At 45.4% G+C, this 25,223-nt stretch overlaps 1 protein-coding gene across 22 annotated transcripts in view; it reads left to right on the top strand.

Moving 5' to 3' along the window:
* Positions 1–25,223, top strand: part of SLC39A11 (solute carrier family 39 member 11) — a 348,535-nt gene that overhangs the window by 70,194 nt on the left and 253,118 nt on the right. For 12 of the 22 annotated variants that reach the window (XM_072939515.1, XM_072939516.1, XM_031685688.2 and 9 more), the window contains one exon: positions 25,022–25,180. The exons of 1 other annotated variant lie outside the window; for it this stretch is intronic. In XM_072939515.1, the coding sequence (XP_072795616.1) occupies positions 25,025–25,180 (156 nt within the window). In that variant the 5' untranslated portion in view covers positions 25,022–25,024. Of the gene's footprint in view, positions 1–2,912; positions 3,006–25,021; positions 25,181–25,223 lie in introns of all 22 variants that reach the window. 9 more of the 22 variants (XM_072939509.1, XM_072939504.1, XM_072939507.1 and 6 more) reach the window with 1 other exon arrangement.

Below are 25,223 nucleotides of genomic sequence, written 5' to 3'. Positions count from 1 at the left end.
ATTTACAACCACTGATGAAACAAGTTTTATTTAAACACATCAACATATTTATATGACAGAATTGACATCTTTTGCAACTCTTCAAATTTGAGATGAAAACATTTCAGATGTGAATTTCAAATTGAGCGAGGAGGGTACGTAGTTTTTCAAAATTCTTTCAGGGGTTACACAGGTACAAAGCTTGAGGAATCCTGTTCTGTGCTGACCAGGCACTTGGTTGGTTTACTCTTTTAGGCAAAAAGCCATTGTAAGATTTATACATCAAGAGACAAAAACAAACAAACAAACAAAAGCCAAAATGAAACAAGAAAGGAAACGAACAGACAAAAATCAGGTGGAGAATAATAGCCTTCAGGACGTGTAAGAATGAATTTGGGAGCCTCACATCATGCAAATATGCGTTCCTTTAAAAATGTCATCAGATCTGTATATTAACATGTTTGTTTAACTAGGAGGTTTAAAAATGGTTTTACTTCTGATTTTTTAAGTTGTTGGTTGGAAAAAAGATTCTGAAAGTTATTTTTGTGTCCTTATTAGAAGATAAGTCACTGACTTTTCTAAGACTGGCCTTGAATATATGCTGGTTGCACAAAGGCACTCCTTGACAGGTCTCCTGATACAGAGAGAAAAATGAAAGCCTGATGGGGGAGGCAGCTGGGACTCAAACTCAGAAAAAGTCAGTGGCATTGGTAACTTGCAGTGGATTCTTATAAATTCTTCCCCAAACTAGGGAAAGGCAATGGAGCCCCAGTGGTTTGAGTTGTAATAATTGTTTGTACTTATCATGGACTGATTTATATTTAAAATAGTCATCCTATTGGCTAAGACAGTGGTTCTCAACCGAGGGTGGGGTGAGGGGGTAGGCGATGATTTTGCCCGGCCCCCCTGAGGGGACATTTGGCACGTTTGGTTGTCACAACTGGTATCTAGTGGGTAGAAGCCAGGGATGCTTCTAAACATCCCACGATGCACAGGACAGGCTCCACCACCAAGAATTGTCTGCCCCAAAGTGTCCATTGTGCCTAGTTGAGAGCATTTTGATGTGTTATTTCTAATTATAGAGTAGAATGTGTACAAATTTGGTTGTATTTAAAGTTAAAAAAGACAAAGAAGGAAAAAGTCCCCTTGCTTCTCCCCCAGTTTCCCAAAGGTCACCACTGTTAACCCTGAGCGCATATCCTTGGAGAACTTAGATTATGCAAACGCCAAGCATCAGGACAGTTAGATGTCCCACAGGGCCTCGTGTCCTTCTTCAGCACAGCTTTGAGATGCTCTGAATCTAGAAAAAGGGAAAACTGGCCATCAGACCGTTGGCTGGGGTCCTGCTGTGCCTGGCACAGATGTAACATGTTTCTACAGTCAGTTCTGCATTCATTTATGTGTATTAAAATCTATCTCCAATAAAATGCTGCAGTGACATATGTACGTGATATATAATTATGTCCTGGAACAAGCATTTCCGTAAGAGAGATTCCTGGGAGAAAGGACATGGGTATTCCTTTTTTCTTTTTTTTCACTGGTATTGATTCATTTATTTTATTTTATTTTATTTTTTTAAGTTGAAGTATAGTTGATTTACAATGTTGTGTTAGTTTCAGGTATGCAGCAAAGTGATTCAGTTATATAGAAATCTATTCTTTTTCAGATTGTTTTTGTATAGGTCATTACAAGATACTGACTCTAGTTCCCTGTGGTATACAGTAGACTCTTGCTGATTATCAATAATTTATATATAATAGTGTGTATTAGGCCACGGGTTTTCCTAATATGCCTAGCAATATCTTCTGCAGGTTGTTTTTTCTCATTAGCAGGGCCTTGGAAGCATTAATCAGTCCTTCTTATATGACTCTTCTTGAAATCCCTTTGCCTGTATTTCTCCTGACTCTGTAAATTTCTCTCCAGGTCTCTAGTAATCATTGTCATTCTCTTCTCAGTACCAGTTGTCTGGCCTTGATTCTTGCCTGAGGAGTGAACGTAATAAGGACAAATGTTACTGTTTTCAAAAAAAAAAAGGATTGTCATTATTTCCTATTAGATTCCTAGAGTAATTCACCTTTAAAGCTGGAAAAGATTTTAGAGAATTGTCATAACTCATATTTATTGAGTCCTTACTATGGACAGGGGCCTCTGCCAAGTACTTTACCTAGATCATCTAATTTAATTTTCATAACAACTCTATGAGGTGAATACCAGGTCCTGTCATTTACCCTCACTTTACAGATGTGGAAACTGAGGCACAGCGAGTACAAGTAAGTTGTTCAGGCTCATACAGGGAGCAGAGCCAGGACTCGAACCCACTGTCTGCCTGTTGAGTTCCCACTCTTAGACCGCAGTGCCTTCTAGCTGATGTCTGGTCCAGCTGCCTCTATGTACAGGCAAGAAACAGAGCCAGAGAGAGTTAGTGACTTATCCAGAATTTAAAAATGCTAGATGGTGGCAGAGCTAGGATCAAACCCAGATGAGAAGTCAGGGGCTGCCAGCATTTAGCTGTGTAACTTTGGCAAGCTCCTCAGTCGTCCTGGACCTCAGTTGAGTCTGCTGGGAACTGAGGACATGAAATGGATGGTTCATTAAGAGCTTCTTGGATCTGCATGTTTAATGGGGCAAGTTTCTGCAAAAGTGAGCTTATGTCTTTTTGTTGTAAGGCAGTCGTGAAGGGTTTCAGTTTTTGGTCCACGTATTCACCGACTCACCTATTCAACGGTACATTTAAACGTGTAATTGAATAGCCTTTCATCCAAGGGAGAAAAGCAGTCATTATCCCCAAAGATGAACCTTTCGATGGATTTGGATGAGGCTAAACCATCGAGGGTCACCATTTTAATATTTGTTGCACTGGTTTTGATGTCCCTTTTTTTTGTGAGACTTGAACTCACTGAGAATCTCTAAATCAATGTATCTTCTCTCTCAAGGAAGAAGCACTTGTTTGGAATAAATATGACCATGAAACTGCAGAAGAGAAAGACAGGCTACCAATCAAGGAACTTACTTCTAAGCATGAAAAGGCAATTTAATATCTATTATTTAATCCCGTAGGGAGCTGGCTTCTTATGAAAGACATGATTCTTCTTAAGGGGTTTTTGGCTGAGTCTGCTTTTGTGCAGCAAGTGGTGAATGATGTTTTCTGCAAATAACTGACTCATTGTTGGAAGTTAACGATGCTGTCCCATGATGGCCTTTGAGTCTGGAGGGACGATGGTGGCCAGCTGCTCTCCCCTTCCAAGGAGAGATGGATGGGAAGGAATGGCTTAAATTGTAGCGTGAGGGATTCAGGGAGGGGACTCCAGCCAGATTCATTGGAGAGGTTTATTCTAGAATAAATAGTAGAGAGAGAAGGGATGGGGGTGGAGAGCAGCCATTGAATTGGGTCTTCAGAAATCCTAGCTTTTATCCTCCTGGTTCTATGGATCCTGGATTGCGAAGTAATAATTGCTGGTACCTTTTCTCCTTTTTATTGACCCCAATGTGTCCTAATGGAGATTTTTCAATGGGACCACACTGAAGTGGGCCGGACCACCACCAGACAGTATGAAGGGAGCATTGTAACGGCCTCTGATGAAACTTCTTCAGAGATTTTTGCTCTGTGTTTCTCTGAGCCAAGACTTCCCTCTTTCTGAGGCTGAGTGAAACAAAGAGCCCAGATGATGTCCCGGGGATGCTGAACGTGCTTGGACCTGGAGCAGATCCCATCCCCAGCATCACCTGGACGGGGCAGATCACTTTGGGAGCTTCAGGGCTGTTTTTCCCTGTGGACCTCCTTTCTTAAATCTGCTTTTTGAAGCTTTTTGGAAACCAGGGAGCCCCAGAGCCTCCTAGATTCTACTCTCTGCAGCTTTTCTCCTGCACTGGAGTGCAATGACCGGGGAGCAGATGTCGGTCTGTTTTGGGGAGAAGGCTGCCCTTTAAGTAGGCGATCAGTGAAGTGAGGGAGTGTTCCAGGGTTGGTTTGCTGTGACTTTGAGCCACCTGCCTCACGGGTCTCACTTGACAAGCTAAGTGTGGCATGGTGCCAGGAAGAAGATGGGGAAAGGGCCCTTCTCTGACCAGGACTATTCGCAGCGTTCTTGGCACAGTTGTCAAGGTGCACTGGCCACTTCTGCCACCAGGCATTTTACTTTTAAAGGTTTCAAATGACCAGTTTCTGGTGGGGAACTGCTGTGTCTCAGCTAAGATGAGTGTTCTCAAAACCATGCCAGGCACAGGCAGGAGACCCTGAACATGTCACAGGAGACAAGGCTGATTTCTGGCCCAGTGATCCTGGCCCCCAAACCGTCATGGATCCTGTGATTACCAGGGTGATGTGGTGATAGCTCTGTCCCCCAGCCCTCCCCTCGTTCTGTGCAACATGAGCCCGCAAAGTGAGGCCCTTCTTTCCAGAAGCATCCTGACTCCCGACTCCACATTGGGAGGGAAGCGAGGTCGTGCTGCAGGGGGAGGGGGTGGTGAGGTGAGAAGGGGAGAAAGGGGAAGAAAAACACTCAAGAAGGAGATAGATTATTATTATTATTATTACTGTATTTTTTCTTTTCAATTTCATGCTTCAGATTTCCAATGTCATTATAAACAGCGCGGGGGAGGAAATGATATATATTACCTTTCCTCTGCGGTGAGGGAAAGTAACAGCGTTGGTGTTTAGAGCCCATGGCTTTGAGCATCCGGGTGGTGCGGCCCCAAGGCCTCCCTGCCCCGCCCTCCCGCCCCCTTCTTCCCCTCCCCTCAGTGCATCCCAGGTTGTGTCCACACTCATGGCCTGGAAACCCCTGCGTCCTGCTTTCTCCCCTCTCCTTCTCCATGTGGTCCTGGGCCTCCTATACAGATTGGGCCAGGGCACTGTCTTTGGGGATTTCTATTCTTCTTTGTTTGGGGGTGTCCTCCCATGTTCCCATGAAGAAGGGGGGGGCAGGTACTTAGGTGACCAGCAGGAGATTAAAGAAGGTCTTGAGAGGTTTTGAATAGTCAAATGTGAGTGCCCCAAAGTCACAATAACTCTTACAGATGTCTGTACGAACAGGTAGCTCTTTAGTAGATATTCCTTTAAAACGACTGGCTCACCTATTTTTCTTCCTTTCTTCCTTTCTTTTATTTCTCCTTCCTTCCTTCCTTCCTTCCTTCCTTCCTTCCCTCCTTCCCTCCTTCCCTCCTTCCCTCCTTCCCTCCTTTCCTCCCTCCCATCCATCCATCCACCCATTAATTAATTAATTAATTCATTCATTCATCACTTATGCAGAACCTGCCTTACACCAGGCACTGAGCCAGGTGCTGAGCATTTGAAGGCGTGCTAGGAGAGACGGCCTCTGTCTGCAGTTATGATCTAGTGGAGGGGTGGGCACACGGGCAGGGGGTACCTGGCCTGACTTGGGTTATGTGGGTTATGTGTTCACCCCTGAACACCAATCCCTGCTCCCGCGGGGAGGTAGCATGTTAACTGGCCAGAGCTGGGCCTGTGCCCTCCCCTCCCCGTTAGATAAAAAGCAAAGACTAATAATGACTAATCCTGGGGGAGTGGAGATGGCTTCTCCAAAGCAAAACTGAGGTGTTGTTGCCTAAGTGGGTGCAATGGATGTCGGGTAGCTGACATACAGCAAACGTGCCCCACGCTCATGGGTCAATTAGAAACCACCCCAACACTTCATGATTTAGGCCAATAACCTTCTATTATTTCTTGTGATTCTAGGTTGGCTGGACCCAGCTGGGTGGTTCTTCTGGTCTTGCTTGGGGTCACTGGTGAGGCTGCCAGCGCCTGGCAGCTCGACTAGACTGGAGGGTGCGAGAGGGCCTCGCTTGCGGGGCTTGGCCCTTGGTACTGCCTGTTGCCTGGCCGTCTGTCCACTCGTGGGGTCTGCCCACCTCATGGGTCAGTGGGGGGAGCCCAGGAATTCTTGGTGGAAGAGTTCCAAGAAGGTGCAGGGGGAAACTCTGCCTCTGGAGGCCTAGAGTCCGAAGCCTTCACAGAAGCACTGTCCAAAGCAGGTTGCAAGGCGCACCCAGATCCACGGGGTCGGGGGTTCTCTAGTTCTGGGTGGGAGGATCCTGCAGAATGTCGCGGCTAGGCTCTGCCAGCTGCCACCATCCCTTGCAGGGGAGATGCCTGTTGTCAGTCTCCCCTCCCAGAACCAGTATTCCCGCCTGGTTGCCCAGTGCCTTCCTTCTTGCCATTTCCAGCAGTCACTGGACCCCTACACTGGGTCTCCCTTTGTCTTGTTTTCTCCATCTTGCTTCTCAGCTTCCCTTTGGACAGCCCACTCAGAGAGAGGAAATGCCGGCTTTCTCAGTTTCCAGTCGGTTTGCTAACTTAAGGAAGAAATTCCAAGAGCCAGCGAAACTGACTTTGCTCTCTGTAAGCAGCAGAGAAACGAGACCTTTCTGGGCCAGATTAGTCATAGGTGCCCTGGTCTCCTGAGAGAAGAGGGCTCAGGCCGAATTCTTCTCAGTACAAGGACTGCGTTGTTCTGGAGGCAAGAATTAGCTATTAAGTGAGGTGGCATGCTGCGGTTAGCAGTCCTGTAATCTCCCAGGAATCCTTTTGTGTAGAGGACACTTGTCCTCTTGAGGGTGGATGTGTCCGGGCTGTGGAGCTGGAAGAGACTTGGGAGAAACATTACTTTTTAATATCCCATGTTTCAGCTCATTTGGTTTTGTTAACTTGGAACTGTATTTCTTTGATTTTTCATTTTCTAAGTCCAAACGTTTCCTCTTAAATTCAGGAATCAATCTTCTTCCCTCTTTTCAGGGGAGTCCCTGCTTCATGTTATGAACATAAGTTATGGATATGAAGAGCATTTTGCTGAGGGCAGGAGGGTTGGAGAGAAAGCCCAGCCCAGTGTTTCTCGGGCGGGCGTGTGGGCAGCTCAGTGGGGACGGTGCCAGACTGTGGCTTTTATTCCTCTCGTCGCCCCCCACGAGGGTGGTGAGAAGCATGGAGATCAGAGGAGTTGGGATCATGGGCTGAGAATCCTGGCTTGCTGTCCTTCCCGGGACCTGGAGAGGTTTGTCGGCCTCAGGGTGGGCTGCGGGATGGAGGCGAGGGGTTTCCTGGGGCTCACTCCGCCCTCCCTCCCAATGCTTCCAGCCCCAAGGAATCAGTGCTGCTTTCCCTGGGGGAGAGGAGCCCCTCTCAGGGCAGCTGAGGCCAGGAATCAGAGGGAGTCCTGAGCCCTGGGCTCTGTTTCTACCTGAGCTGCTCAGAATCCCCGAGATTAGTGGCGAGTCCTGTAACCTCCAGGCAGGCATCTCATGGCTCCCCCGAGACTGAAATCCTGCCCTCCTACCTTGTGCACATGGTGGGAGGAAAAATTTAGTCATGGCTGTTGAATGCTTCTGTGCCCTCCGGAACAAAGAGAGAACAAAATACCGGGAGGCAAACGCTCTGATAGCTTGCCGGTAGAAGCTGATCTTTGCTGTCAGGGTGTCCTGGCTTTTAATCCCACGTCTGACTTTGGCTTGAGGCCATGAACTGATTCCCCTGGACTCGCCAGACAGCAAATGGAATAGAATCATCAGGCCCAATGGAGATGCAGTCCCCCGGGGACTGTGCAGTTGACAAGCAAGTGAGGGAAAGGCTTGGCTTTACCTGTACACAGATCTTCTCTTCTTCCTTTTTTTTTTTCCCCCCCTCTTGCTGTAGCATTTCTTTAGAAACCTTTCTGTTTCTGAAGTTCTGGTCTTCTGTGAAGAAATCAACCACGACAGCCCTGGGGCTAAGTGAGTTAGTTCTCCGGGAGGGTGGAAAAAAAATGTATCTGTTAAATGCATAAACAAGGGGAAAACGGATTAGTATTGTATTTAAGGCAGGAGGAAGGGGCACAGAGTCACTGCCTGTGCATGAGCTTCAAATAGCTTACTGAGTTGACTGTGTGCAACACTTTGTAATTGTGCATGAATGATCCATGGGGAGGGGGTGTCCGTGTGCTCACTCCAGGGAACACTTGCATCTTATGGGCTCATGAGTCCCAAATATTATTATGTAACATTGCTTTATTGCTTCATATTTTTCAAAGCTCTTTCCCATCCACTAAGTCGTCTGACCCTCACAGTAATCCTGTAGCTTGTAGATTTTATTATTTGCATATGATAGATGACAAGTGAGCTGCATTCCATGCTGGATTCCTTTGATGTGTGTGGGATGCTTAGGGCAGTGGGGAAGAGAAGGGAGTCTCCAGGGGTCCTCCTGGTCCCTCCCATCTCCCCTAAAATTATGCCAGGCACTGTTTTAGGCACTGGGGATAAAACAATAAACAAAGCAAACAAAAATTCCTGCCCTCCTGGGACTGTCATTCTAGGAGAGAGGGTCACATGATAAATTCTATAATAAAATGTACAGTATGTCTGACAGAGATACATGTGATGGAGAACAATAAAGGAAACAAGAAGGATAGAGAGAACCCTGCCAGGGGTGGAAGTCATGAGTATTGCAATTTCAAGAAAAGCAGATCAGTAAAGAACTTAAGGAAGTATTCCTGACATGTGGGAGGCTCTCGATTTTTTTGTTTGTTTGATGTAGCAAATAAACAAATGTTCGGTTGGATGGATGGATGGGTAATGGATAGAGATGGGTGGGTAGATGGATGATTGGGTGGATGGATAGATGGATGGATGGATAGATGGTTGAATGGATGGGTGGATGGATGGCTAGATGGATGGATGGATGAATGAATGGGTGTAGGGATGAATGAATGGATGACTGGATAGATGGATGGGTGGATGGATGGATAGATGGATATGGATGGATGAATGGATGGAGGGATAGATGGATGAATGGATGGGTGGATAGATGGATGGGTAGATGGGTGGGTAGGTAGATAAATGGATGGGTGGATGGGTAATGGATTGAGATGGGTGGGTAGATGGATGAATGGATGGGTGGATGGATGGCTAGATGGATGGACGGATGAATGAATGGGTGTAGGGATGAATGAATGGATGGGTGGATAGATGGATGGGTAGGTAGATGGATGGATAGATGGGTAGATGGATGGATAGATGGGTAGATGGATGGATAAATGGGTAGATGGATAGATGGATGGATGGATGGATGGATGGATGGAAAAGGAAGGATAAGTCCTACCCCCTATAGGTCTGTGCTTCCTCTAAGAGCCTTAGAGCACTTAAATATTTTCACACTCCACATTTCATGAATTGATGTGGAGTACCCTAAATGCAACCTCACCTCATTTAGCCGCTGGAGAAGGGGAGCCTCTCCCTGCGGGAGAGAGCCAGCATCCAACTGGCTTAGAACAGCAATGCTCCTGGCACTGTACAAATTGAGTTGGAAGTAAATTGTTGCCAACTGTTCAAGAGAGAATTTGCCTGCCATTTGCTCTACCTTGGCCTTCTCATTATGAACCTAGTTCCCAAAGCCCTGGGGGCTTGCCAGCTCTGTCCCTCTGGGAGCCTGGTCCCTTCCAGGTCCTGGCCACTGAAAGTTTGCTCCTTAGGGAAGTTTAGCATCTCATTTTCTCCATCCTAATCTACCAGCCCCTCCAGGATGGGATTTAGTACGCCTTGGCCAAGTATCTGTAGCTATTCATACTTATTCTGTACTGCACTTATCTCTGGATTTTAAGTGCTTCACTCCTCTTCTTCCTTCTCAAACTAGAAGTACCTAGAAGGCTGCCTTTTCCGTTGTTGAGACTGGTCCCTAGTATAGGATACTCGAAGATATTTTTTGAAGTAAGTGTTAAATGAGTGTGACATGTACATTTGAGGTTTTCTCCGGGGTTGGCTGCCTTAGGTCCAGCCCACTTTCTCCAGATCTTCTATGTGCACTGATTTACATTCTTGGAACCTCAGAATGAAATCTCAAAATAGGCACTGAGGAGCCCTCCCTGCTGAGTCTTTAAGGGAATCGGTCTTTATGATTCTCCCAATGAAGGAAGGAACTAATTGAATGTAAACTCATTACATCTCTGAAGCAATTTGAAAATTTCTCCACGATTTAATTATGATGAACTTCTCAGGATGTAGTCATGCCAGGAAATGTCTCAAACCATCAGCCATGTGGGTTGAGCTCAGGGCAGGGGGCACCGAGAGGTGGAACCTTTTGTCTGGGAGACATGTGCTCTGGCGTTACAATGAGCTCTGGAGGCACCTTGCTTGGGTTTGATCCTGGTTTCTCAGCTTATTAGTTGTGAGCTTGGGCTAGTCCCTTAGAGTTTGTAAGCCTCAGTTTCCTCACCTGTAAAATGGAGATAATAGTATTGTTTCCATTATATGGTTGCTATGCAGGTAAAATGAGTTAAGTCTGTTTGAAGCACTTGGCACAGTGATTGGCACATAGCAAATGTCCAGTACCCGTTGATCATTATTATCTCATATGAAAGGAAATGGGTGGAGGACACATGACGAATTTGGGATGGGTATAAATTAGATATCAATCAGAACTTGGGTGCTACGGTTTTGGAAGAATCTTCTTCCAGTACATGGTCCTCAGTGTTATTAAGCATCTGTCTTATTCAGTTGATGCCTTCAAACCTTCTCAGCAGCATGCTCTTTTATATTTTCTTTGTTTATATATAATTTAAAAAATGGGATCATACCATACATCATAGTTAAAAATGTGTCCTTTCATCATAATCCTGAACGTTTTTGTATTATTTTGTTCGTGGTGTGGTACCCCGTTGCGCAAACTGACCACAATTAATATTTGTTTTCATCTTTATGGAGGGATAATTGAAGTACATTAAACAGCATGCACAACCGTGTTATCTTTTACTAATGACTTCTTGGACATTTAAGCGGGGCTCAATTTTGGTGATCACTGTTTATTTTTATCAGGGTAATAGATGCACCCATCAAGAAAGAGCAGATGTTAATAAAAGGCTTAAAAAGAAAAAAAAAACAGCAGTCCTCTCTCCCTACCCCCCCCACCCCCATGGCCTCTTTTTTAGAGGTAACCGCTTTAGTCTGTTTCTTGAGAAATTTTCTCCTGCATTTCTCAGTAAATTTATTCTGCAGTTTCTTGATTTGGGAAGCAGTGTCCTTCAGTTCTGGTAAATGCTATTTTATGTTCCTTTAATGTTTCCACCGCTGGTCCTCTGTTCTCTGTTTATTAGTCTGATTAGTTGGCTGTTGGACTTCCTGGACTGAGCTGTCATCTTCCTCTCTTTTCTCTCTCGTATTTTATAAAATCTTTGCCATTTTGTTCTGCATGGTGGGGAATTTCACTGATTTTAAATAAATAGAAAGAGCCAACGTTTCTTTTTCTTTTTTCTTTTTTTTTTTTGTATTCATAGTTTCATTTTCTGAAAACGATTCCTTGTTCTCCGTATTTTTCATTTGTTTTGTTTTTCCCTCCAGCATCGGTCTTGTTCTTGGATTTAGTCCGTGCATTCGTATCTGTCTGGTAGTCATCATAGGGTTTTCTCTTTACAGTCGTTGTCTCCCCAAGATACCTGGGTTCCCTCCCAGAGCCTTCATTTTTCCTGTTTGGTTATTTTCGCAAATCATTTGCTCTGATAATAGTAAAAGCCAAGACATATTCTAAGCATATGCAGTATCAAGCATTTCTAGTCTCCAGGCCAGTATTTGTGCTTTCTTGCATTTAGTCCTTATTTCAACTCTAAGAGACAAGCACCACTTTGGGGACAATGTCATGAAAGTCAAGAGCAGGGTCTCAAGAGCCACGCTGGCTGGGATTGAATCTTGGCTCTCCCGCTTACTAGCTATTATTAGTAGCTACTGTTAATTACATCACCTCTCTGTGCCTCAGTTTCCCCCCATATGTGAAGTAGGGATCACAGTAGTACCTGACTCTTGCTGTTGGGCGGATTAAGGAAGCTCCTGGCATACAGTCAGTCTTTCTGTAAGTGTTGTTGTTATGTTATTAATTCCATTTGACTTACAAGTGTCACTATTATTTCTATTATTATTTCCATTTTCCATATGAAGAAATCGTAGCCCTGGAGAGAGGAATCTCTTACCCAAGGTGTCTGAGCTGGGGGCTTGAAGTGGTGGGCCTTGCTTGACTCAGGTTGTCTGACTCCAGAGTCACGCCTTGTATCCACGACACGGCATTGCCTTTCATAGAGAGAGAGGGAGAAAGAGAAGAGAGAGGGCAGACCTGCTGTGGCACTGCTGGTGGGGCTAGCCATGGGGGCCACGTAAAATACGGGGTGGTCAGTTAAACTGGACTTTCAGATAAGTAATAATGTTTTAGTATAAACCTGTCCCAAATTAAAAAAAAATTCATTGCGTATCTGAAGTTCCAATTTAACGGGACGTCCTGTGTTTTTATTTGTGAAATCAGGCAGCCCTAGGTGGGTTTTTTTTTCATCTTCCATCCAGTCCCTTCCTGAAATTCTGCCCCATCACTCCAGACCTCTTGCCCTCCATCCGCCGGGGATCCCTGCCACACTGATGGCAGTCTCTTGCACCCCTCGCGTGACTTAGGACCAAAGACACTTTGAGAACCCAGGCTTCCATATGTGGTGAAAATGAAGTGTAACTTTGTTTGGAATGAGGGGTGGCGTCTTTCCTTCTCCTTGACCATGAAGATCCTGTCCCTAAGCCTCCTTCCTGATTTCCTCTGAGCCAGGAAAGAAGCACGGAGCCAGGGGTTGGGTGGTTTGCCACCTTCCTGGAGGGAGGTCAGCGAAGTAGCAGCAGCTCCTGCCTAGACCTGGGAGTTTCCTCTCCGCAGAGCCAGACGGCTCCCTCTTGTCTCCTCCTTCACGTGTTGGCAGGTCTTGCGTTCCAGCCAGAGCTGGGACAGATTGGATCAGCGTGAGTGAGCGGTGGTGTTGGGGTAGGGGAGGCTTGAACAGCTGGTGTAACTGCCCATCAGGCCAGAGTTGAGAGGGTGCTGATGGATTGGTGGCTGGGTGCCACGGAGAGGTTGCTTTGGGCAACATCGTGTTCTCACTCTCTTGATGACCAGCTGGTGAAAAGGTTTGATAAGAATGCCTCCCTTTCTCCCTTCCCGCCTTTTTTTAGTCTACATGGACTTAATAATTTTGGCAGGCTGAGAGATTCTGGGAGTCCCCCATTCATCTAGCTGGTCTGAATGTGCCGTGAAGGACCGACATAATTAGCATGCTCACATCTCTCTATTATTCACAATAGTGTGTCTGTGGAAGAGGGATGGTGAACTCAATATCATTTGACTTTGGAGCACTGTGGTCTTGCTATAAGTGTAGCTGAGATCATCGCCACTGGGCGCTCCAGCGTAGACAGGCATCTTACGCACTGTAGTAATTGGTAGATGTTTGTTGAGTTCCACTTTGGAACTTAGGTTTGGAGTAGGGCTAGGCTTGATGATGGATTATTTTTCAGCTCTTTCTCCCTCTGTTTTGGCAGAGACAGTTAGCATTAGGTTGTTGGTCAGTAAATTCCAAGCCCAGATATGTCTTGGGTGTTTATCCTTGCTTTAAGGAACTCAGTGGTCTAGGACCCCACCAGTGGAGACCTGGGGTCTCTTGAGAATGGATGGCGAGAGGTCCTCTGGGGTACGGCTGACAGATCTAACACTGCTGGCACGTGGTGTTTAAGACTCACCTGGCTCTCAGCTCTGGGCCTGGGCCTTGCCGGGTGCTTGGTGATTGTGTTGGTTGACCCAGAGGGACCATTTTAGGGTAGACCCTGGAATCTAGCTATGCAATATTACTGTCTGTGGTACAAATATGACTTATTAGAATCTGGGGAGCCTTCCTAAGAGTTAAAAAAATGAATATAATTTGCATATAATAGTATGCCCAGATCTTACAGTGTCAGCCCAATGGGCTTTGACAGTTGTATACATGTGTTTAACCACCACCCAAAATGGGATGGAAAACATTTTTGTCATGCCAGAAAGCGCTTCTGTTCTAATCCTCAAGTCAACTCTGCCTCTCCTCTCAGGCAACCGCCTTATAATTTCTGTCACCATAGGTGAGTTTTGCGTATTCTTGTGCCTCGTGGAATCCTACCGTGTACATGACTCATCCGGTACGTACTTGCCAGGCTTCCTTCACCCACTGTCATGACTTTGAGGCTCCTCCACGTCATTATGGTGTCAGTACTTTTTTTCATTTTTATTGCTAAGAAATATTTTCATTTTATAAATGGGTTTACCCATTCTCCTGTTGTTGGACGTTTCGGTTCTTTCCAGGTTTAGGCTATGAATAAAGCTACTGTGGGCATCCTTGTGTAAGTCCTTGTGTGGACATGTTTTCATTTCTCGTGGGGCAGGTATCTGGGAGAGGGTCATAGGGGAGATTTTTTTTTAAGCTCAGGTGCTCTTTTGTGTTTTGGAGATTGCATTCAAACTGGTAGGCCAAGCCCCTGCCCATCATTTCTTCCGCGTAGCTGTAGCTAGCAGGAGTTAGGTCACCTGAGTGGGTCTGTCTCCATTAATAACTGTAATCGAAGCTGAACGTAAATGATTGTAATTTTGAGCTGGTAGGTTTAATTTTGTAAAATTGCACGAAGCTGGCATATCATGGGGGTTTTTTGATAAGAGGAGATTAGATACAGATCAAGCCCCCATATGAATTTGATTCATACTTGAGTCATGACTAATAATCGACACGCCAAATTTGAAAGCTGATTCAGTGCAAAATTCACGTGGTCACCCATTGTGGGTTTCTGATGGGTGACTTGATTTGGAATGGACGTGGTGACCTCATTCTGGAGAGCTGCCTGCGGATTTCTTCTTTCTTCCCTGTCCCTCTGCCTCTGTTCTGGTCAGGGCTTTGCTGCCTCCCATCTAGATTACATCAGTAGACCAGCACCTGGTCTGTTGGTTTCCAGTCCAGGAGAGTCTGTTCCAATAGGTTATGGGGGGGCCCTGGCTCTTGTAGTTTGAAAACTCCAGGCAAGTCTAGTATGCTACCAACAGGAAGCAACCTGCTCATTGTCTTGAGGTCAAGCCATTCTAGCAGGCGCCCCTCAACTATCTCTTGGTGCCCCCGCCAGGCTGAGCATCCTGTGATGCCCACAACGTAAGCTTGCCTTCCAGACAGCTCACACTGTTCTTAACCAGCTAGAAGGTCACACCTTTATTTTCCTTTCCAAGTCATGTCCAACTTTCAAGAGCCCTTCACCACATTTTCTTTGGTGTTTTACTTTTTAACAACGTTGTCATTGCCTTCCTTGGAATGACCACAAGCTTTCTTCCTTTGTCATTTCTGATGCCTTCTTTCCTCACCCTTTCAGATGTCTTCTATAATCTCTCTTAGTATGGTACGTAGCCAGCTCCTCAAAGGCAGGACTCAGGTCAGCTTTTGTGTCCTGACTTCCTCCCTCCTGGTCCCCTAGGATCTAGCATAATGTTGGTCATGTCTCAGTCACCAGTGAAGTACTTGTTGATTGACTTTTAAAAATTAATTTAATATCTGATTTGAAGACCAAACTTAGAGGCATTATTTGGCTTCTGTCCTTTTGGAGCACTTACTGCCTTGATTTATGTGGATTGCAGGTTTGTGCCTATTCCTTGTTTAGGCAGTGGCCTTCTTTGGGTCAGAGTCCATGTTCACGTGCTTCAGCAAACATGTGAGGAGGACCTGGTGTGCAGCAGACTCTGCATTGGGTGCTGTTATTCTGAACTGTCTTTCTGGCTTCCGTAGACTCCTATGTACCTTCCTTAGAGGCGTGCTCCTGGCATAGCCGAAACTGACACTCACTGTGTCTTAAATGATCTTTGTGCAATTTCCTCCCCCTTTCTTACTGAGAGGGAACTTTTGTTTGGTAGCTTGGATCTTCTGCCAGTCCTTAAACTGTCATTGCTGTCATAAAAGAAATGTTCAACTGCACCCAACATGCCAGAATATTCTGATGTATGTCTTAAGAAACTCTTCACACATTCATTTATATTTCCAGAGCTGAAATTGTCCCAAAACGAGCACTTATGCAGAAATGAAAAGGTTTGCCGGCTCTGGGCTGGTGTTCAGCTGATTGTTTTTGATTACTTTGTGCTGGTACCCCTGACACCAGAGGGAAATTAATGCCATTATGAGGTATAGTTCCCGGTGGCATTTTGCATGATATTTTGAGAAAAAGAACTGTAGGAGTTTTGCTAGGTTTGGGAAACTATGGAAGGGAAGTGGAGGATTTTACTTGCAAGGCAGCGTGAGAAAGAGCTTGCACATGTCAGCTGATTTTAAATGTCTCCTCTGAAAGTCCCTTTCAGCCTTTTGATGTCAAGGCTGTGATTTAGGGACCTTCAGCAAAAACACACAGTTCAGGTGGGTGTCTCATTATCATGCAGAAACGTGTCTGAAAATTCAATTTTTGTTCATAGGATCCTTTCCACCCATTGGGTTTTCACTGTGAAATCGAGGTCTTCTATTATTAAAGCATTTTAAAAATTCTATCATAAATTTATTTATAATATTTACATATTTTATGATTATATTATCAATTTATTAAAAAATCCTCCCCATTCCCACGATATATATACATGGATAGTTTAAAAAGTCAGATTGTTCTACAGGCTTGTAATAAAAAAAGCCTGCTGCGCTTCCCCAGCCCTGATTCCTACTTAGGGATAAGTGTGAACAGCCGTTTTAGCTATTTCTTCAACTTTTTGCCTCCCATGTTTCTCAGCTGCATACTTACTTTGACATTTCTTGACTTTTTTGGCTTTAAACATCTATAAATGACTTCTGGGTGTGGAAGATGAGGATTTGGTTCTCTTATCTCCGCCTGCATACTACCCTACAGATACATTATATGTTTTATATTATTTTAGTTCAGTAGTTCAGTGGTCACAGTTTAATCATGGAGTATTATTCAGCCATGAAAAAGAATGAAATTCTGACACAGGCTACAACATGGGTGAACCTTGAAAACATTATGCTAAGTGAAACGATTCAGACACAAGGGGACAAATATTGTATGATTCCACATATATGAGGTATCTACAATAGGCAAATTCACAGAGTCAGAGAGTAGGTTAGAGGTTGCCAGTGGTTGGGGGGAGGGGAGGATGGGGAGTTATTGCTTAACGGTTACAGAGGTTCTGTGTGGGGTGTGAAAAAGCTTGGGAAATCGGGATGATGGTTGCACAACATTGTGAATGTGCTTGATGCCCCTGAATTGTCTAGACTCTAAAATGGCAAATTTTATGTCATGTCCATTTTACCACACAAATAAGTAACTTAGTTAATAAATAAAAAATAGCATACATTGTTAAGACTGTTAATGGTGTTCATTTATTTCCTTTCTTGTGCAATGTTTCTCTTTTCCAGAGTTAGTAATGGTCTCCTTTTTTCCCTTTGCCTAGTTTTTTGGGTTCCTATTATCAGTCGGCCACCAGTCTCCCACACAGAAGTGTAACATCTTCCCTGCACACATCCAAACCCATAGGCTCTACAAGCTGCTCTTTGTCGGGTCCCTTCAGGCCCTCTTCCCATCTGGGGTCTGGTTTTCTGAGGCTGTTGGAACTGTTGCTCCCATGTCCCTTTTTAAACCACTGACCTGGGGAATGCCCTTCATTTCTTTCCCCTGTCGTCGACTTTCTTGTTTTTCTTCCTCATACCGTGGAGTAAACACATCCTTGAGTATTTTCCTGAGGAGCATCAGGGAGGTGACATCTCCAGCCGGCTTCCCCAGAAGCAGAGCCTGACATGGGGACACCTGTGCAAGGAATCTAGGGAAGAAGTGCTCTGGGAGGGGCGCAGCCAGGGAGTCGGGATGGATGGGCTGGGGAAGAAGCTGGGCTGGGCTGGGAGCATGCTGGGTGCTCCCATTCAGCACATAGTGTGCTGCCCACTCCTCAGCTGCGGGGGTCCCTGAGAGTCAGGTGGCATGGTTGCGTGGCTGCACGTGGTACAGTGGGGTCTCGTGGCTTCTTACCCAGTCTTTTTTGTTCCTTTTTTTTTTTAAATTGAAGTGTAGTTGATTTACAATGTGTTAGTTTCTGGTGTACAGCGTAGTGATTCAGTTATACATATACATATTCTTTTTCATTATAGATTATTACAAGCTATTGAATATAGTTCCCTGTGCTATACAGCAGGTCCTTGTTGTTTATCTCTTTTATGTATAGTAGTTTGTATCTGCTAATCCCAAACTCCTAATTTATCCCTCCCTCTCTCCCCAGCCTTTCCCCTTTGTTAACCATAAGTTTGTTTTCTATGTCTGTAAGTCTTTTTTTTTGTAAATAAGTTCATTTGTATCATTTTTTAGATTCCACAGATAAGTGATGCCATATGATATTTGTCTCTCTGTCTGACTTACTTCACTTAGTATGATAATCTCTAGGTCCATCCATGTTGCTGCAAATGGTGTTATTTTATTCTTTTTATGGCTGAGTAGTATTTCATTGTGTGTGTGTGTGTGTGTGTGTATGACAACTTCTTTATCCAGTCATCTGTCAGTGGACATTTAGTTTGCTTCCATGTCTTGGCTATCGTACATAGTGCTGCTGTGAACATTGGGGTGCATGTATCTTTTTGAATTGGAGTTTTCTTTGAATATATGCCAGGAGTGGATTGCTAGATCATATGGTAAATCTATTTTTAGTTTTTTAAGAAATCTCCATACTGTTTTCCATAATGGCTGCACCAAACTGCATTCCCACCAGCAGTGTAGGAGGCTCCCTTTTCTCCACTCCCTTTCCAGTGTTTATCGTTTGTGGGCCTTTTAATGATGGCCATTCTCCACCAGTCCTCTTTTTTTTTTTTAACATTTTTTATTGATTTATAATCATTTTACAATGTTGTGTCAAATTCCAGTGTAGAGCACAATTTTTCAGTTATACGTGAACATATATATATTCATTGTCACATTTTTTTTTACAAGATTATACTGTAAAGCACAGGGAAATATACATAAGATCTTATGGTAGCTCACAGAGAAACTCCACCAGTCCTCTTGATTGGCCCGTGTGCAGTCCCTTTTCCAGTGGCTCCAGAGCCCTTGATCCCTGAGCTTTTCTGGGGTTCTATGGAAGTGAACCCCTTTGCTTCCACGGGGCTCCAGTGTCAGCCTTCTTGGGGTGTCTGTCAGTCATCACCTGCTTCTCTCTTTTAGCTTCCAAAGCTCCTTGGCTGCTGTCTCCTCGCTCTGTCCTTTTGTCTTTGTGGTTGAGGTCCTTCTCAACCCTTTACTCTCACCCTAGTGGGAATTTGGGAGCCAGAAGCTTGTGTTGGATCGGCCACATTGAACTGGAAGTTCTGCAACTTACACTTTGTGACATTCAATAATGGACTAGGATGTATACTTTAGCACAGTAGCTATTGCTGCTGTAAATACAGGCAACATTGAAAATTACGCTTAGAGGGAAGTTGTCCTCTGATTAGATGTACTCAGTAGGAGATCTTGTGAGTATTATTGTTTTTAAAGAATTTGAAACATCTAAGCCACAGAATTTAGCTTTGGGATTAAGGGCGTGGCCTGGGTTTCAAATCCCAGTTCTGTCACTTCCAGCTGGGTGACCGTGGGTGACCTAACTTCTGCAAAGCGCAGAGAGGAGGCTGTAGGTTTCAAGGAGGTGAAGCATGGGAAGCACGCAGCCCCCTCTGATCCCCATGAAGAGTGTGGCCCCAGGTCAGTCGCTTTGCTGACCTCATGAAGTGAACTGTGCACTTTCTTGGCTTCAAGTCTTTGTCTGCACAGCTTATGCTTCTCCGCTGGGAAGATCCCCATCCCCCTCAATCTTCTCTTAGGCCTCAGTAACAAATATTAATTTTTTATAAACTCTTTGTTTTTGGAAGTATTTTAGATTTTCAGAAAAGATGCAAAAATAGTACAGGGAATTTCCCTATACCCTTCATCCAGCTTCCCCTAACGGGAGCATCTTACTGGACTAGGGTACGTTTGTCAAAGCTAGGAAATTAGCTTTGGTGCATTACTATTCCCCAATCTTCAGATGTTGGATTGCACCAGTCTTCCCACTGACGCCCTTCTTCTGTTCCCAGGATCCAGTCCAGGATACATGTTGCATTTTAAGGTGTAGACAACCAGAGAGGAAGGTGTGCCTTTGAGTCAGAGCCCTGAACCGAAATTATACACCTTGGCTTTGTTTTGAAACCTCAGCTTTAATCATGCTGCTAGAGAGGGAATTATAGTCTGAGTTACATAATTGCTTGTTTCCCTCCATCCAAGGTGCAGTCGTGGGTTTAGGTTTGTAAGGTGTGCTGTGTCTCGCAGAGGAAGTTGTGTGACAACATTGTTACCACCTGTTTATCAGTCGCCAAACATTTCCTTAGCGCTGGCTTCTATCGGACTAGCTCATATCGCAATAGTGGACTAGCTCATATTGCAATAGTGGAGAACGCCCACAGGGTGGATTCCATTTGGTTACTGCCAAAGCTGCTTCATCTCAGGCTGTGCTCTGGGGATGCTTTGACTCCTTGGTAAGGGAGGCAGCAACTGAAACCTTTACTCTGCAGCTCTTAGAATTTCTTAGAAGACTCTGGGTCTGTGTAGGGCTGCTGGGGGGCCCTAATTTGATCTGGGGGTGGTACTGTCAGCTTTGGTTGGCGTTAGCTTGCTCTGGGGCTCTGGGAAAGCCACTGAATCCCTTTGGGTCTCAGTTTTACCATCTGTTCAGTGAAGCCTTGGGACCAGGCAGCCTCCTGACATCCCAACTCTGAAAGAGGGTGATTCTTTCAGTAGAATCTTCAGTGGATGATCCATGAAGCTCTGAAAAATTCTGTCAACTTTTTTGCACACCAGAGGAAAACTCCCTTGTTTTAAACAATTACTCATCCAGTGTTTGTCAATAGAATGAAGGCATTTGAGTAGTAGCCTATAGGGTACTTGATTAGGAAGTTTAAAAAAAAATCACTTTATAATGTAGGTAACAGACTGAAAAATGAGTGTTGAATCACTTCTGATCATGCCTTCTGCTGATTTCTCCACCCCCATAGCTCCCTTTCATTAGCAAGGATAACAGAGAACTCATTCGGGCCACAAACACCGAGCAGCTGCTCTGCCCAGGACTGCTCAGATGGATGGTGCCAGTTTACAGAGATGCTCTTAGCACAGCCCTGAGCCTGGTCCCAGGGGGATGTGGACACAAATAAGGAATCCTGTGTGATGGGAAAGGGACCTCCTAGAGGAGTAGGGTAGGGGGTGAGAGGAGGAGGAGGGTGAGAGCCTGCAGAGGGAAGGAAGAATCCAACACAGCAGGATTCGACACGTTATTTCCTGCCAGCAGTTGGGCTGGTAGGGTATAGGCATTGTCCCGTATAATTCGTAAAACAACCTTGTTACCTAGTATCCATGCCCCCACTTTTAGTTTTTTCAAAGCTGAGCTGCAGAGAGTTTAGATTTGTTTGCCTCTGGCTACCTCACTAGTACTTGGCAGAACCAGGAGTCAAACTCAAACTGGATTCTAAATCCTGCCTTTCCTGGTCCATTGATATACATGACCTCAGGCTAAGAGTTTGGGATACTTGGAAGAAAGGGCATGAGACATGGGTCTTGATGGCTTGGTAGGTTCACAGATGGACGAGCTTGTGCCAAGGCCGGGGGGCTGGAGGGTTCAGCACATTGCTGGGGGTTGGGGGGCAGAAGTACAAGACACGGTTCTAATGGTTGGTTAGGCCAAGCTCAACTTATAAAAACAGTAAGTTAAAATTCACGTAACAAGCATTTTACAGTATGCAATTCAATGGCATTTAGTCCATTCACAGTGTTGTGCAACCATCTCCTGTGTCTAGTTCCAAATATTTTCATTACCTGCGAAGGAGACTCTGTGTCCATTAAGAGTTGCTCCCCATACCCTGCTCCCAGCATCCCCTGCCTGTCACTAATCTGTCTTCTGTCTTTGGATTCATCTCTACTGACATTTCCTATAAAGAGAAGCATATAATATGTGACCTTTTGTGCCTAGCATCTTTCCCTTATCAGGTTTCCAAGGTTCATCCGTGTTGCACCATGTCTCGGTCCTTCATTTCTTCATGGCTAAAGAATTTGCCATCGGATGGAATAGTTTGTCTCTCCGTTCATTCGTTAATGAACATCTAGGGCTGTTCCCCTCTTTTGGCATTTATGAACAAGATCAAGGTCGATATTATAATTAGCTCAAGCCATTCATTCACTCATTGGCCCTTGAGCATAGAGATGGAGGTGGACGTCGTACCGGTGGCTGAGATGCTGCGGGAAGCATGTGAGAAGGAGAGACCCCAGGCAGGATTCGACCCTGGGCTTGGGGAAGAAGCGAGAGTGCATCCAGCTTCCCAAGATCAGCCTGCCTGAGGCTGTCTTTGTCCGACATTCAGATTTCCAAGCCCTGTGGGAGACCGACCAAGCCAGCCGATGACCGAAATTATGACATTCAGTCTGTGTGTGTTGATTTCCTCCTTAGCTCTTTCTGCAGGAATTATTGTTGTCATTGACACGCTCACTCCCTTGAGCTTCTTTGGTTATTTTGCACGAAATTGGACTGCTTTGGTCTTAGCGACATCTAGCTGGAGGATGGTCTCCAAGGCGAGCTTTCCCGCGGCTCCTCAGTTTTCTTTTTGGGAATAAAGAGGCAAAAAAAAAAAAAAGGACTTTGAGGGTACAACGAGGCCCCTGTCACGTGTGCTGAAACCTGGATTATGCGTTCCTTTCATAGACAAAGGCAGGACGAGGGAGGCCCCGCTGGTCAGCTCCTCGTGGCTACATCTGACACCTTTCGGGCTGGTGCTGCTGGCCCAGCTTGCCTTTGTAAACAGGGTTGCAACTGCGGGAGGACTTTTGGTATTTATCATCTGGGGTCCTAAAGGGACTGGTCAGCGACGACTGGTTTCTTTGGAGCTCATTCCCTGAAGTCTAGCGCCCAGTGGTCACCACCTCCTCTTTGGTAGACTGTCCCCTCCAGGCGCTGCTTCTTAGGGGTAATTGAAGGTTAATCAGATACACTACTTCCTGCTTCTGTATCAGCTAGTTAATATGTCACTACATCCAGATTAAAAAATGCCAAACCTTGAAAGGAGCTTGGCTAGTGTTGACAGTATCAGGCAAGCTACCTATGTTGAGGGATTATTTTTAAAAAATAGCATATTTCTCACATGTAGGGGCAGAAAAAAGATGCACCCGGTGATGCCTGGGGATGGAAAAGAGCTTTGCCAGAAAAGGGTGGACTTTGCGTTGAGAAGGAGATGGGGAGCCGAGGCTGGGGAAGTACCCCAGGTGACACTGACAAGGATGGGGTGTGGGGAGGGACTGGAGGATGAGATGAGTGGCCTGACTGGATGGTGTAGTTTTAGAGTTATTGGCAGTGGGATTTTATGGGGTCCCCTGAAACATGCAAGGAGAGAGGTTGCTGGACGCGTGTGTGCCTCTGCGCGGGTCCTCCTTGGCGGGAGTTTACCATGCATCGCAGCCGTGGAGCGCTGTTGAATTAGAAGGCAAGTGAGACAAAGTCTGGGAAAGGGGTGGGTCAGCCGTGCCAGAGAGAAGGCTGCCCAGAGGCTTCCTTTGATGGTCCTGTGGAGCTGAACTGATGAGACACTTTTTTTTAAAACATTTTTTATTGAGTTATAATCATTTTACAATGCTGTGTCAAATTTCAGTGTAGAGCACAATTTTTCAATTATATGTGAACATAAATATATTTATTGTCACATTTCTTTTTTCTCTGTGAGCTACCATTGATCTTGTATATATTTCCCTGTGCTATACGATGTAATCTTGTTTATCTACTCTACATTTTGAAATCCCAGACACTTTCATTCTTTCCGGAGTCTCTGAGGCAGATGCTGCTTCCTACTGGCGGTACTAAGATTTTTTGCTGGGAGAATCTAGTCCCCAGCAAGTGACTGTGCTTGGCTGATGCTTGGCAGAAGAGAAATCACTCTCTGCACGGATTTGTTCTTTACTGTTGCAACTATAATACCTGTTTCTGTCACCCTGAAGGAGATTTTGGAGATGGATGATGCAGATTTTTTTTTTTAAAGGCAAGGCATCATTAAATAATTTTAGAAACTCATTCAACATTTTACATGTCAGTGATGACTGTCACATGGTGACAGTGGGTAGTGGGTGTGCTCCAGCCCAGATGTCACTGCCGCTGAAGAGTACACAGCTGGGATGAGTGTTTAATTCACTAAACACTGGAAAGCCTTTGATCAAATTGACCTCACTGAGATTTGAGTCTGGCTTTGTTTTTCTCTTTTCCCTCATGTTTTTCCCCCACATTGAGGTGATGGTGGCCCTGTTCTCTCGGTCCTCTGGATCTGCCACCTTGATCTTATTACTTTGAGATTCAATTTCTTGATCTACGAATCACAACAGAAAACAACATCTTCCTCCCAGGGTCGCTGGGATGATAAAATGAGGTATCAGATGTGAAGCTTGGTCCCTGGAAATGGAAGGTGATCAGTAAACACTAGTTCCCTTCTTCCTTTTTAGAGACGAGAAAATTGGCGAGACTGAGCTGACACTGACTGACTGTCCTCAAATGTTTCAGAGGCTATAACCTCTCACGGAGGAAAGACACTCAGTTTGGTGCTCCAGTGAACGGACCTGGAGCTAATGGGTAAAAATGGACGGGAGACAGATTTCAGCTCAACATAAGGAAGACATACGTCATAGCTAGAGCCGTCTCATGTCCAGTGCCGTGGAGCTCACGAAGTAGTGAGCAGCTGGTCCTGGAAAGTATTCCGTTAGCACAGAATTTCTCATCAGTGCTATGGACATTTGGGGCAACAGGTAGTTCTTTGCCGTCAGGGGCTGTGATGTACGTTGTGAGGCGTTTACCAGCATCTCTGGCCTCTACTCGTTAGATGGTAGGAGCAACCTCCCCCTCGCCCCCTGCCCTTCTTGTGACAACCGGAAATGTCTCCAGACATTGCCAGATGTCTCCTGGAAGGCAAAATCGCCCCGGGTTGAGAACCACTAAATTAGAGGCTAGATGACAGACAGCGAACGAGACTCCCCATTCTCAAGGGCAGCTCCACCCTATCTCACGTTGAGTTCTTACAGCACTAATGTTCTCCTGGTGGGATTTTTTTTTTTTTTGCTTTGGGACATACCTACCACTGAGGATAAAAGGTCTAAGCCGGGTACCGTTGTAGGGTTCAGTCTGGGCCATAGGGGAGCAAGGGAAGTCCCCCCCCGGAAGGCCTTCCGGGGATGGTTTAATGGTTTGCTGCTCATCGTGGTTTTGCAGGTCATGTTGGCGGCTTCCTACTGGTCCCTCCTGGCCCCAGCGGTGGAGATGGCCACGTCCTCTGGCGGCTTCGGCGCTTTGGCCTTCTTCCCCGTGGCTGTCGGCTTCACCCTCGGCGCTGCTTTTGTCTACTTGGCAGACCTCCTGATGCCTCACCTGGTGAGTAGCACTCTGGTCGGGGCTTGTTGTGTCAGGATGTGTC

This window comes from Vicugna pacos, chromosome 16, assembly GCF_048564905.1.
Source record: "Vicugna pacos chromosome 16, VicPac4, whole genome shotgun sequence".
Lineage (NCBI taxonomy): Eukaryota > Metazoa > Chordata > Mammalia > Artiodactyla > Camelidae > Vicugna > Vicugna pacos.
This window is presented reverse-complemented; position numbering and strand designations above follow the sequence as displayed.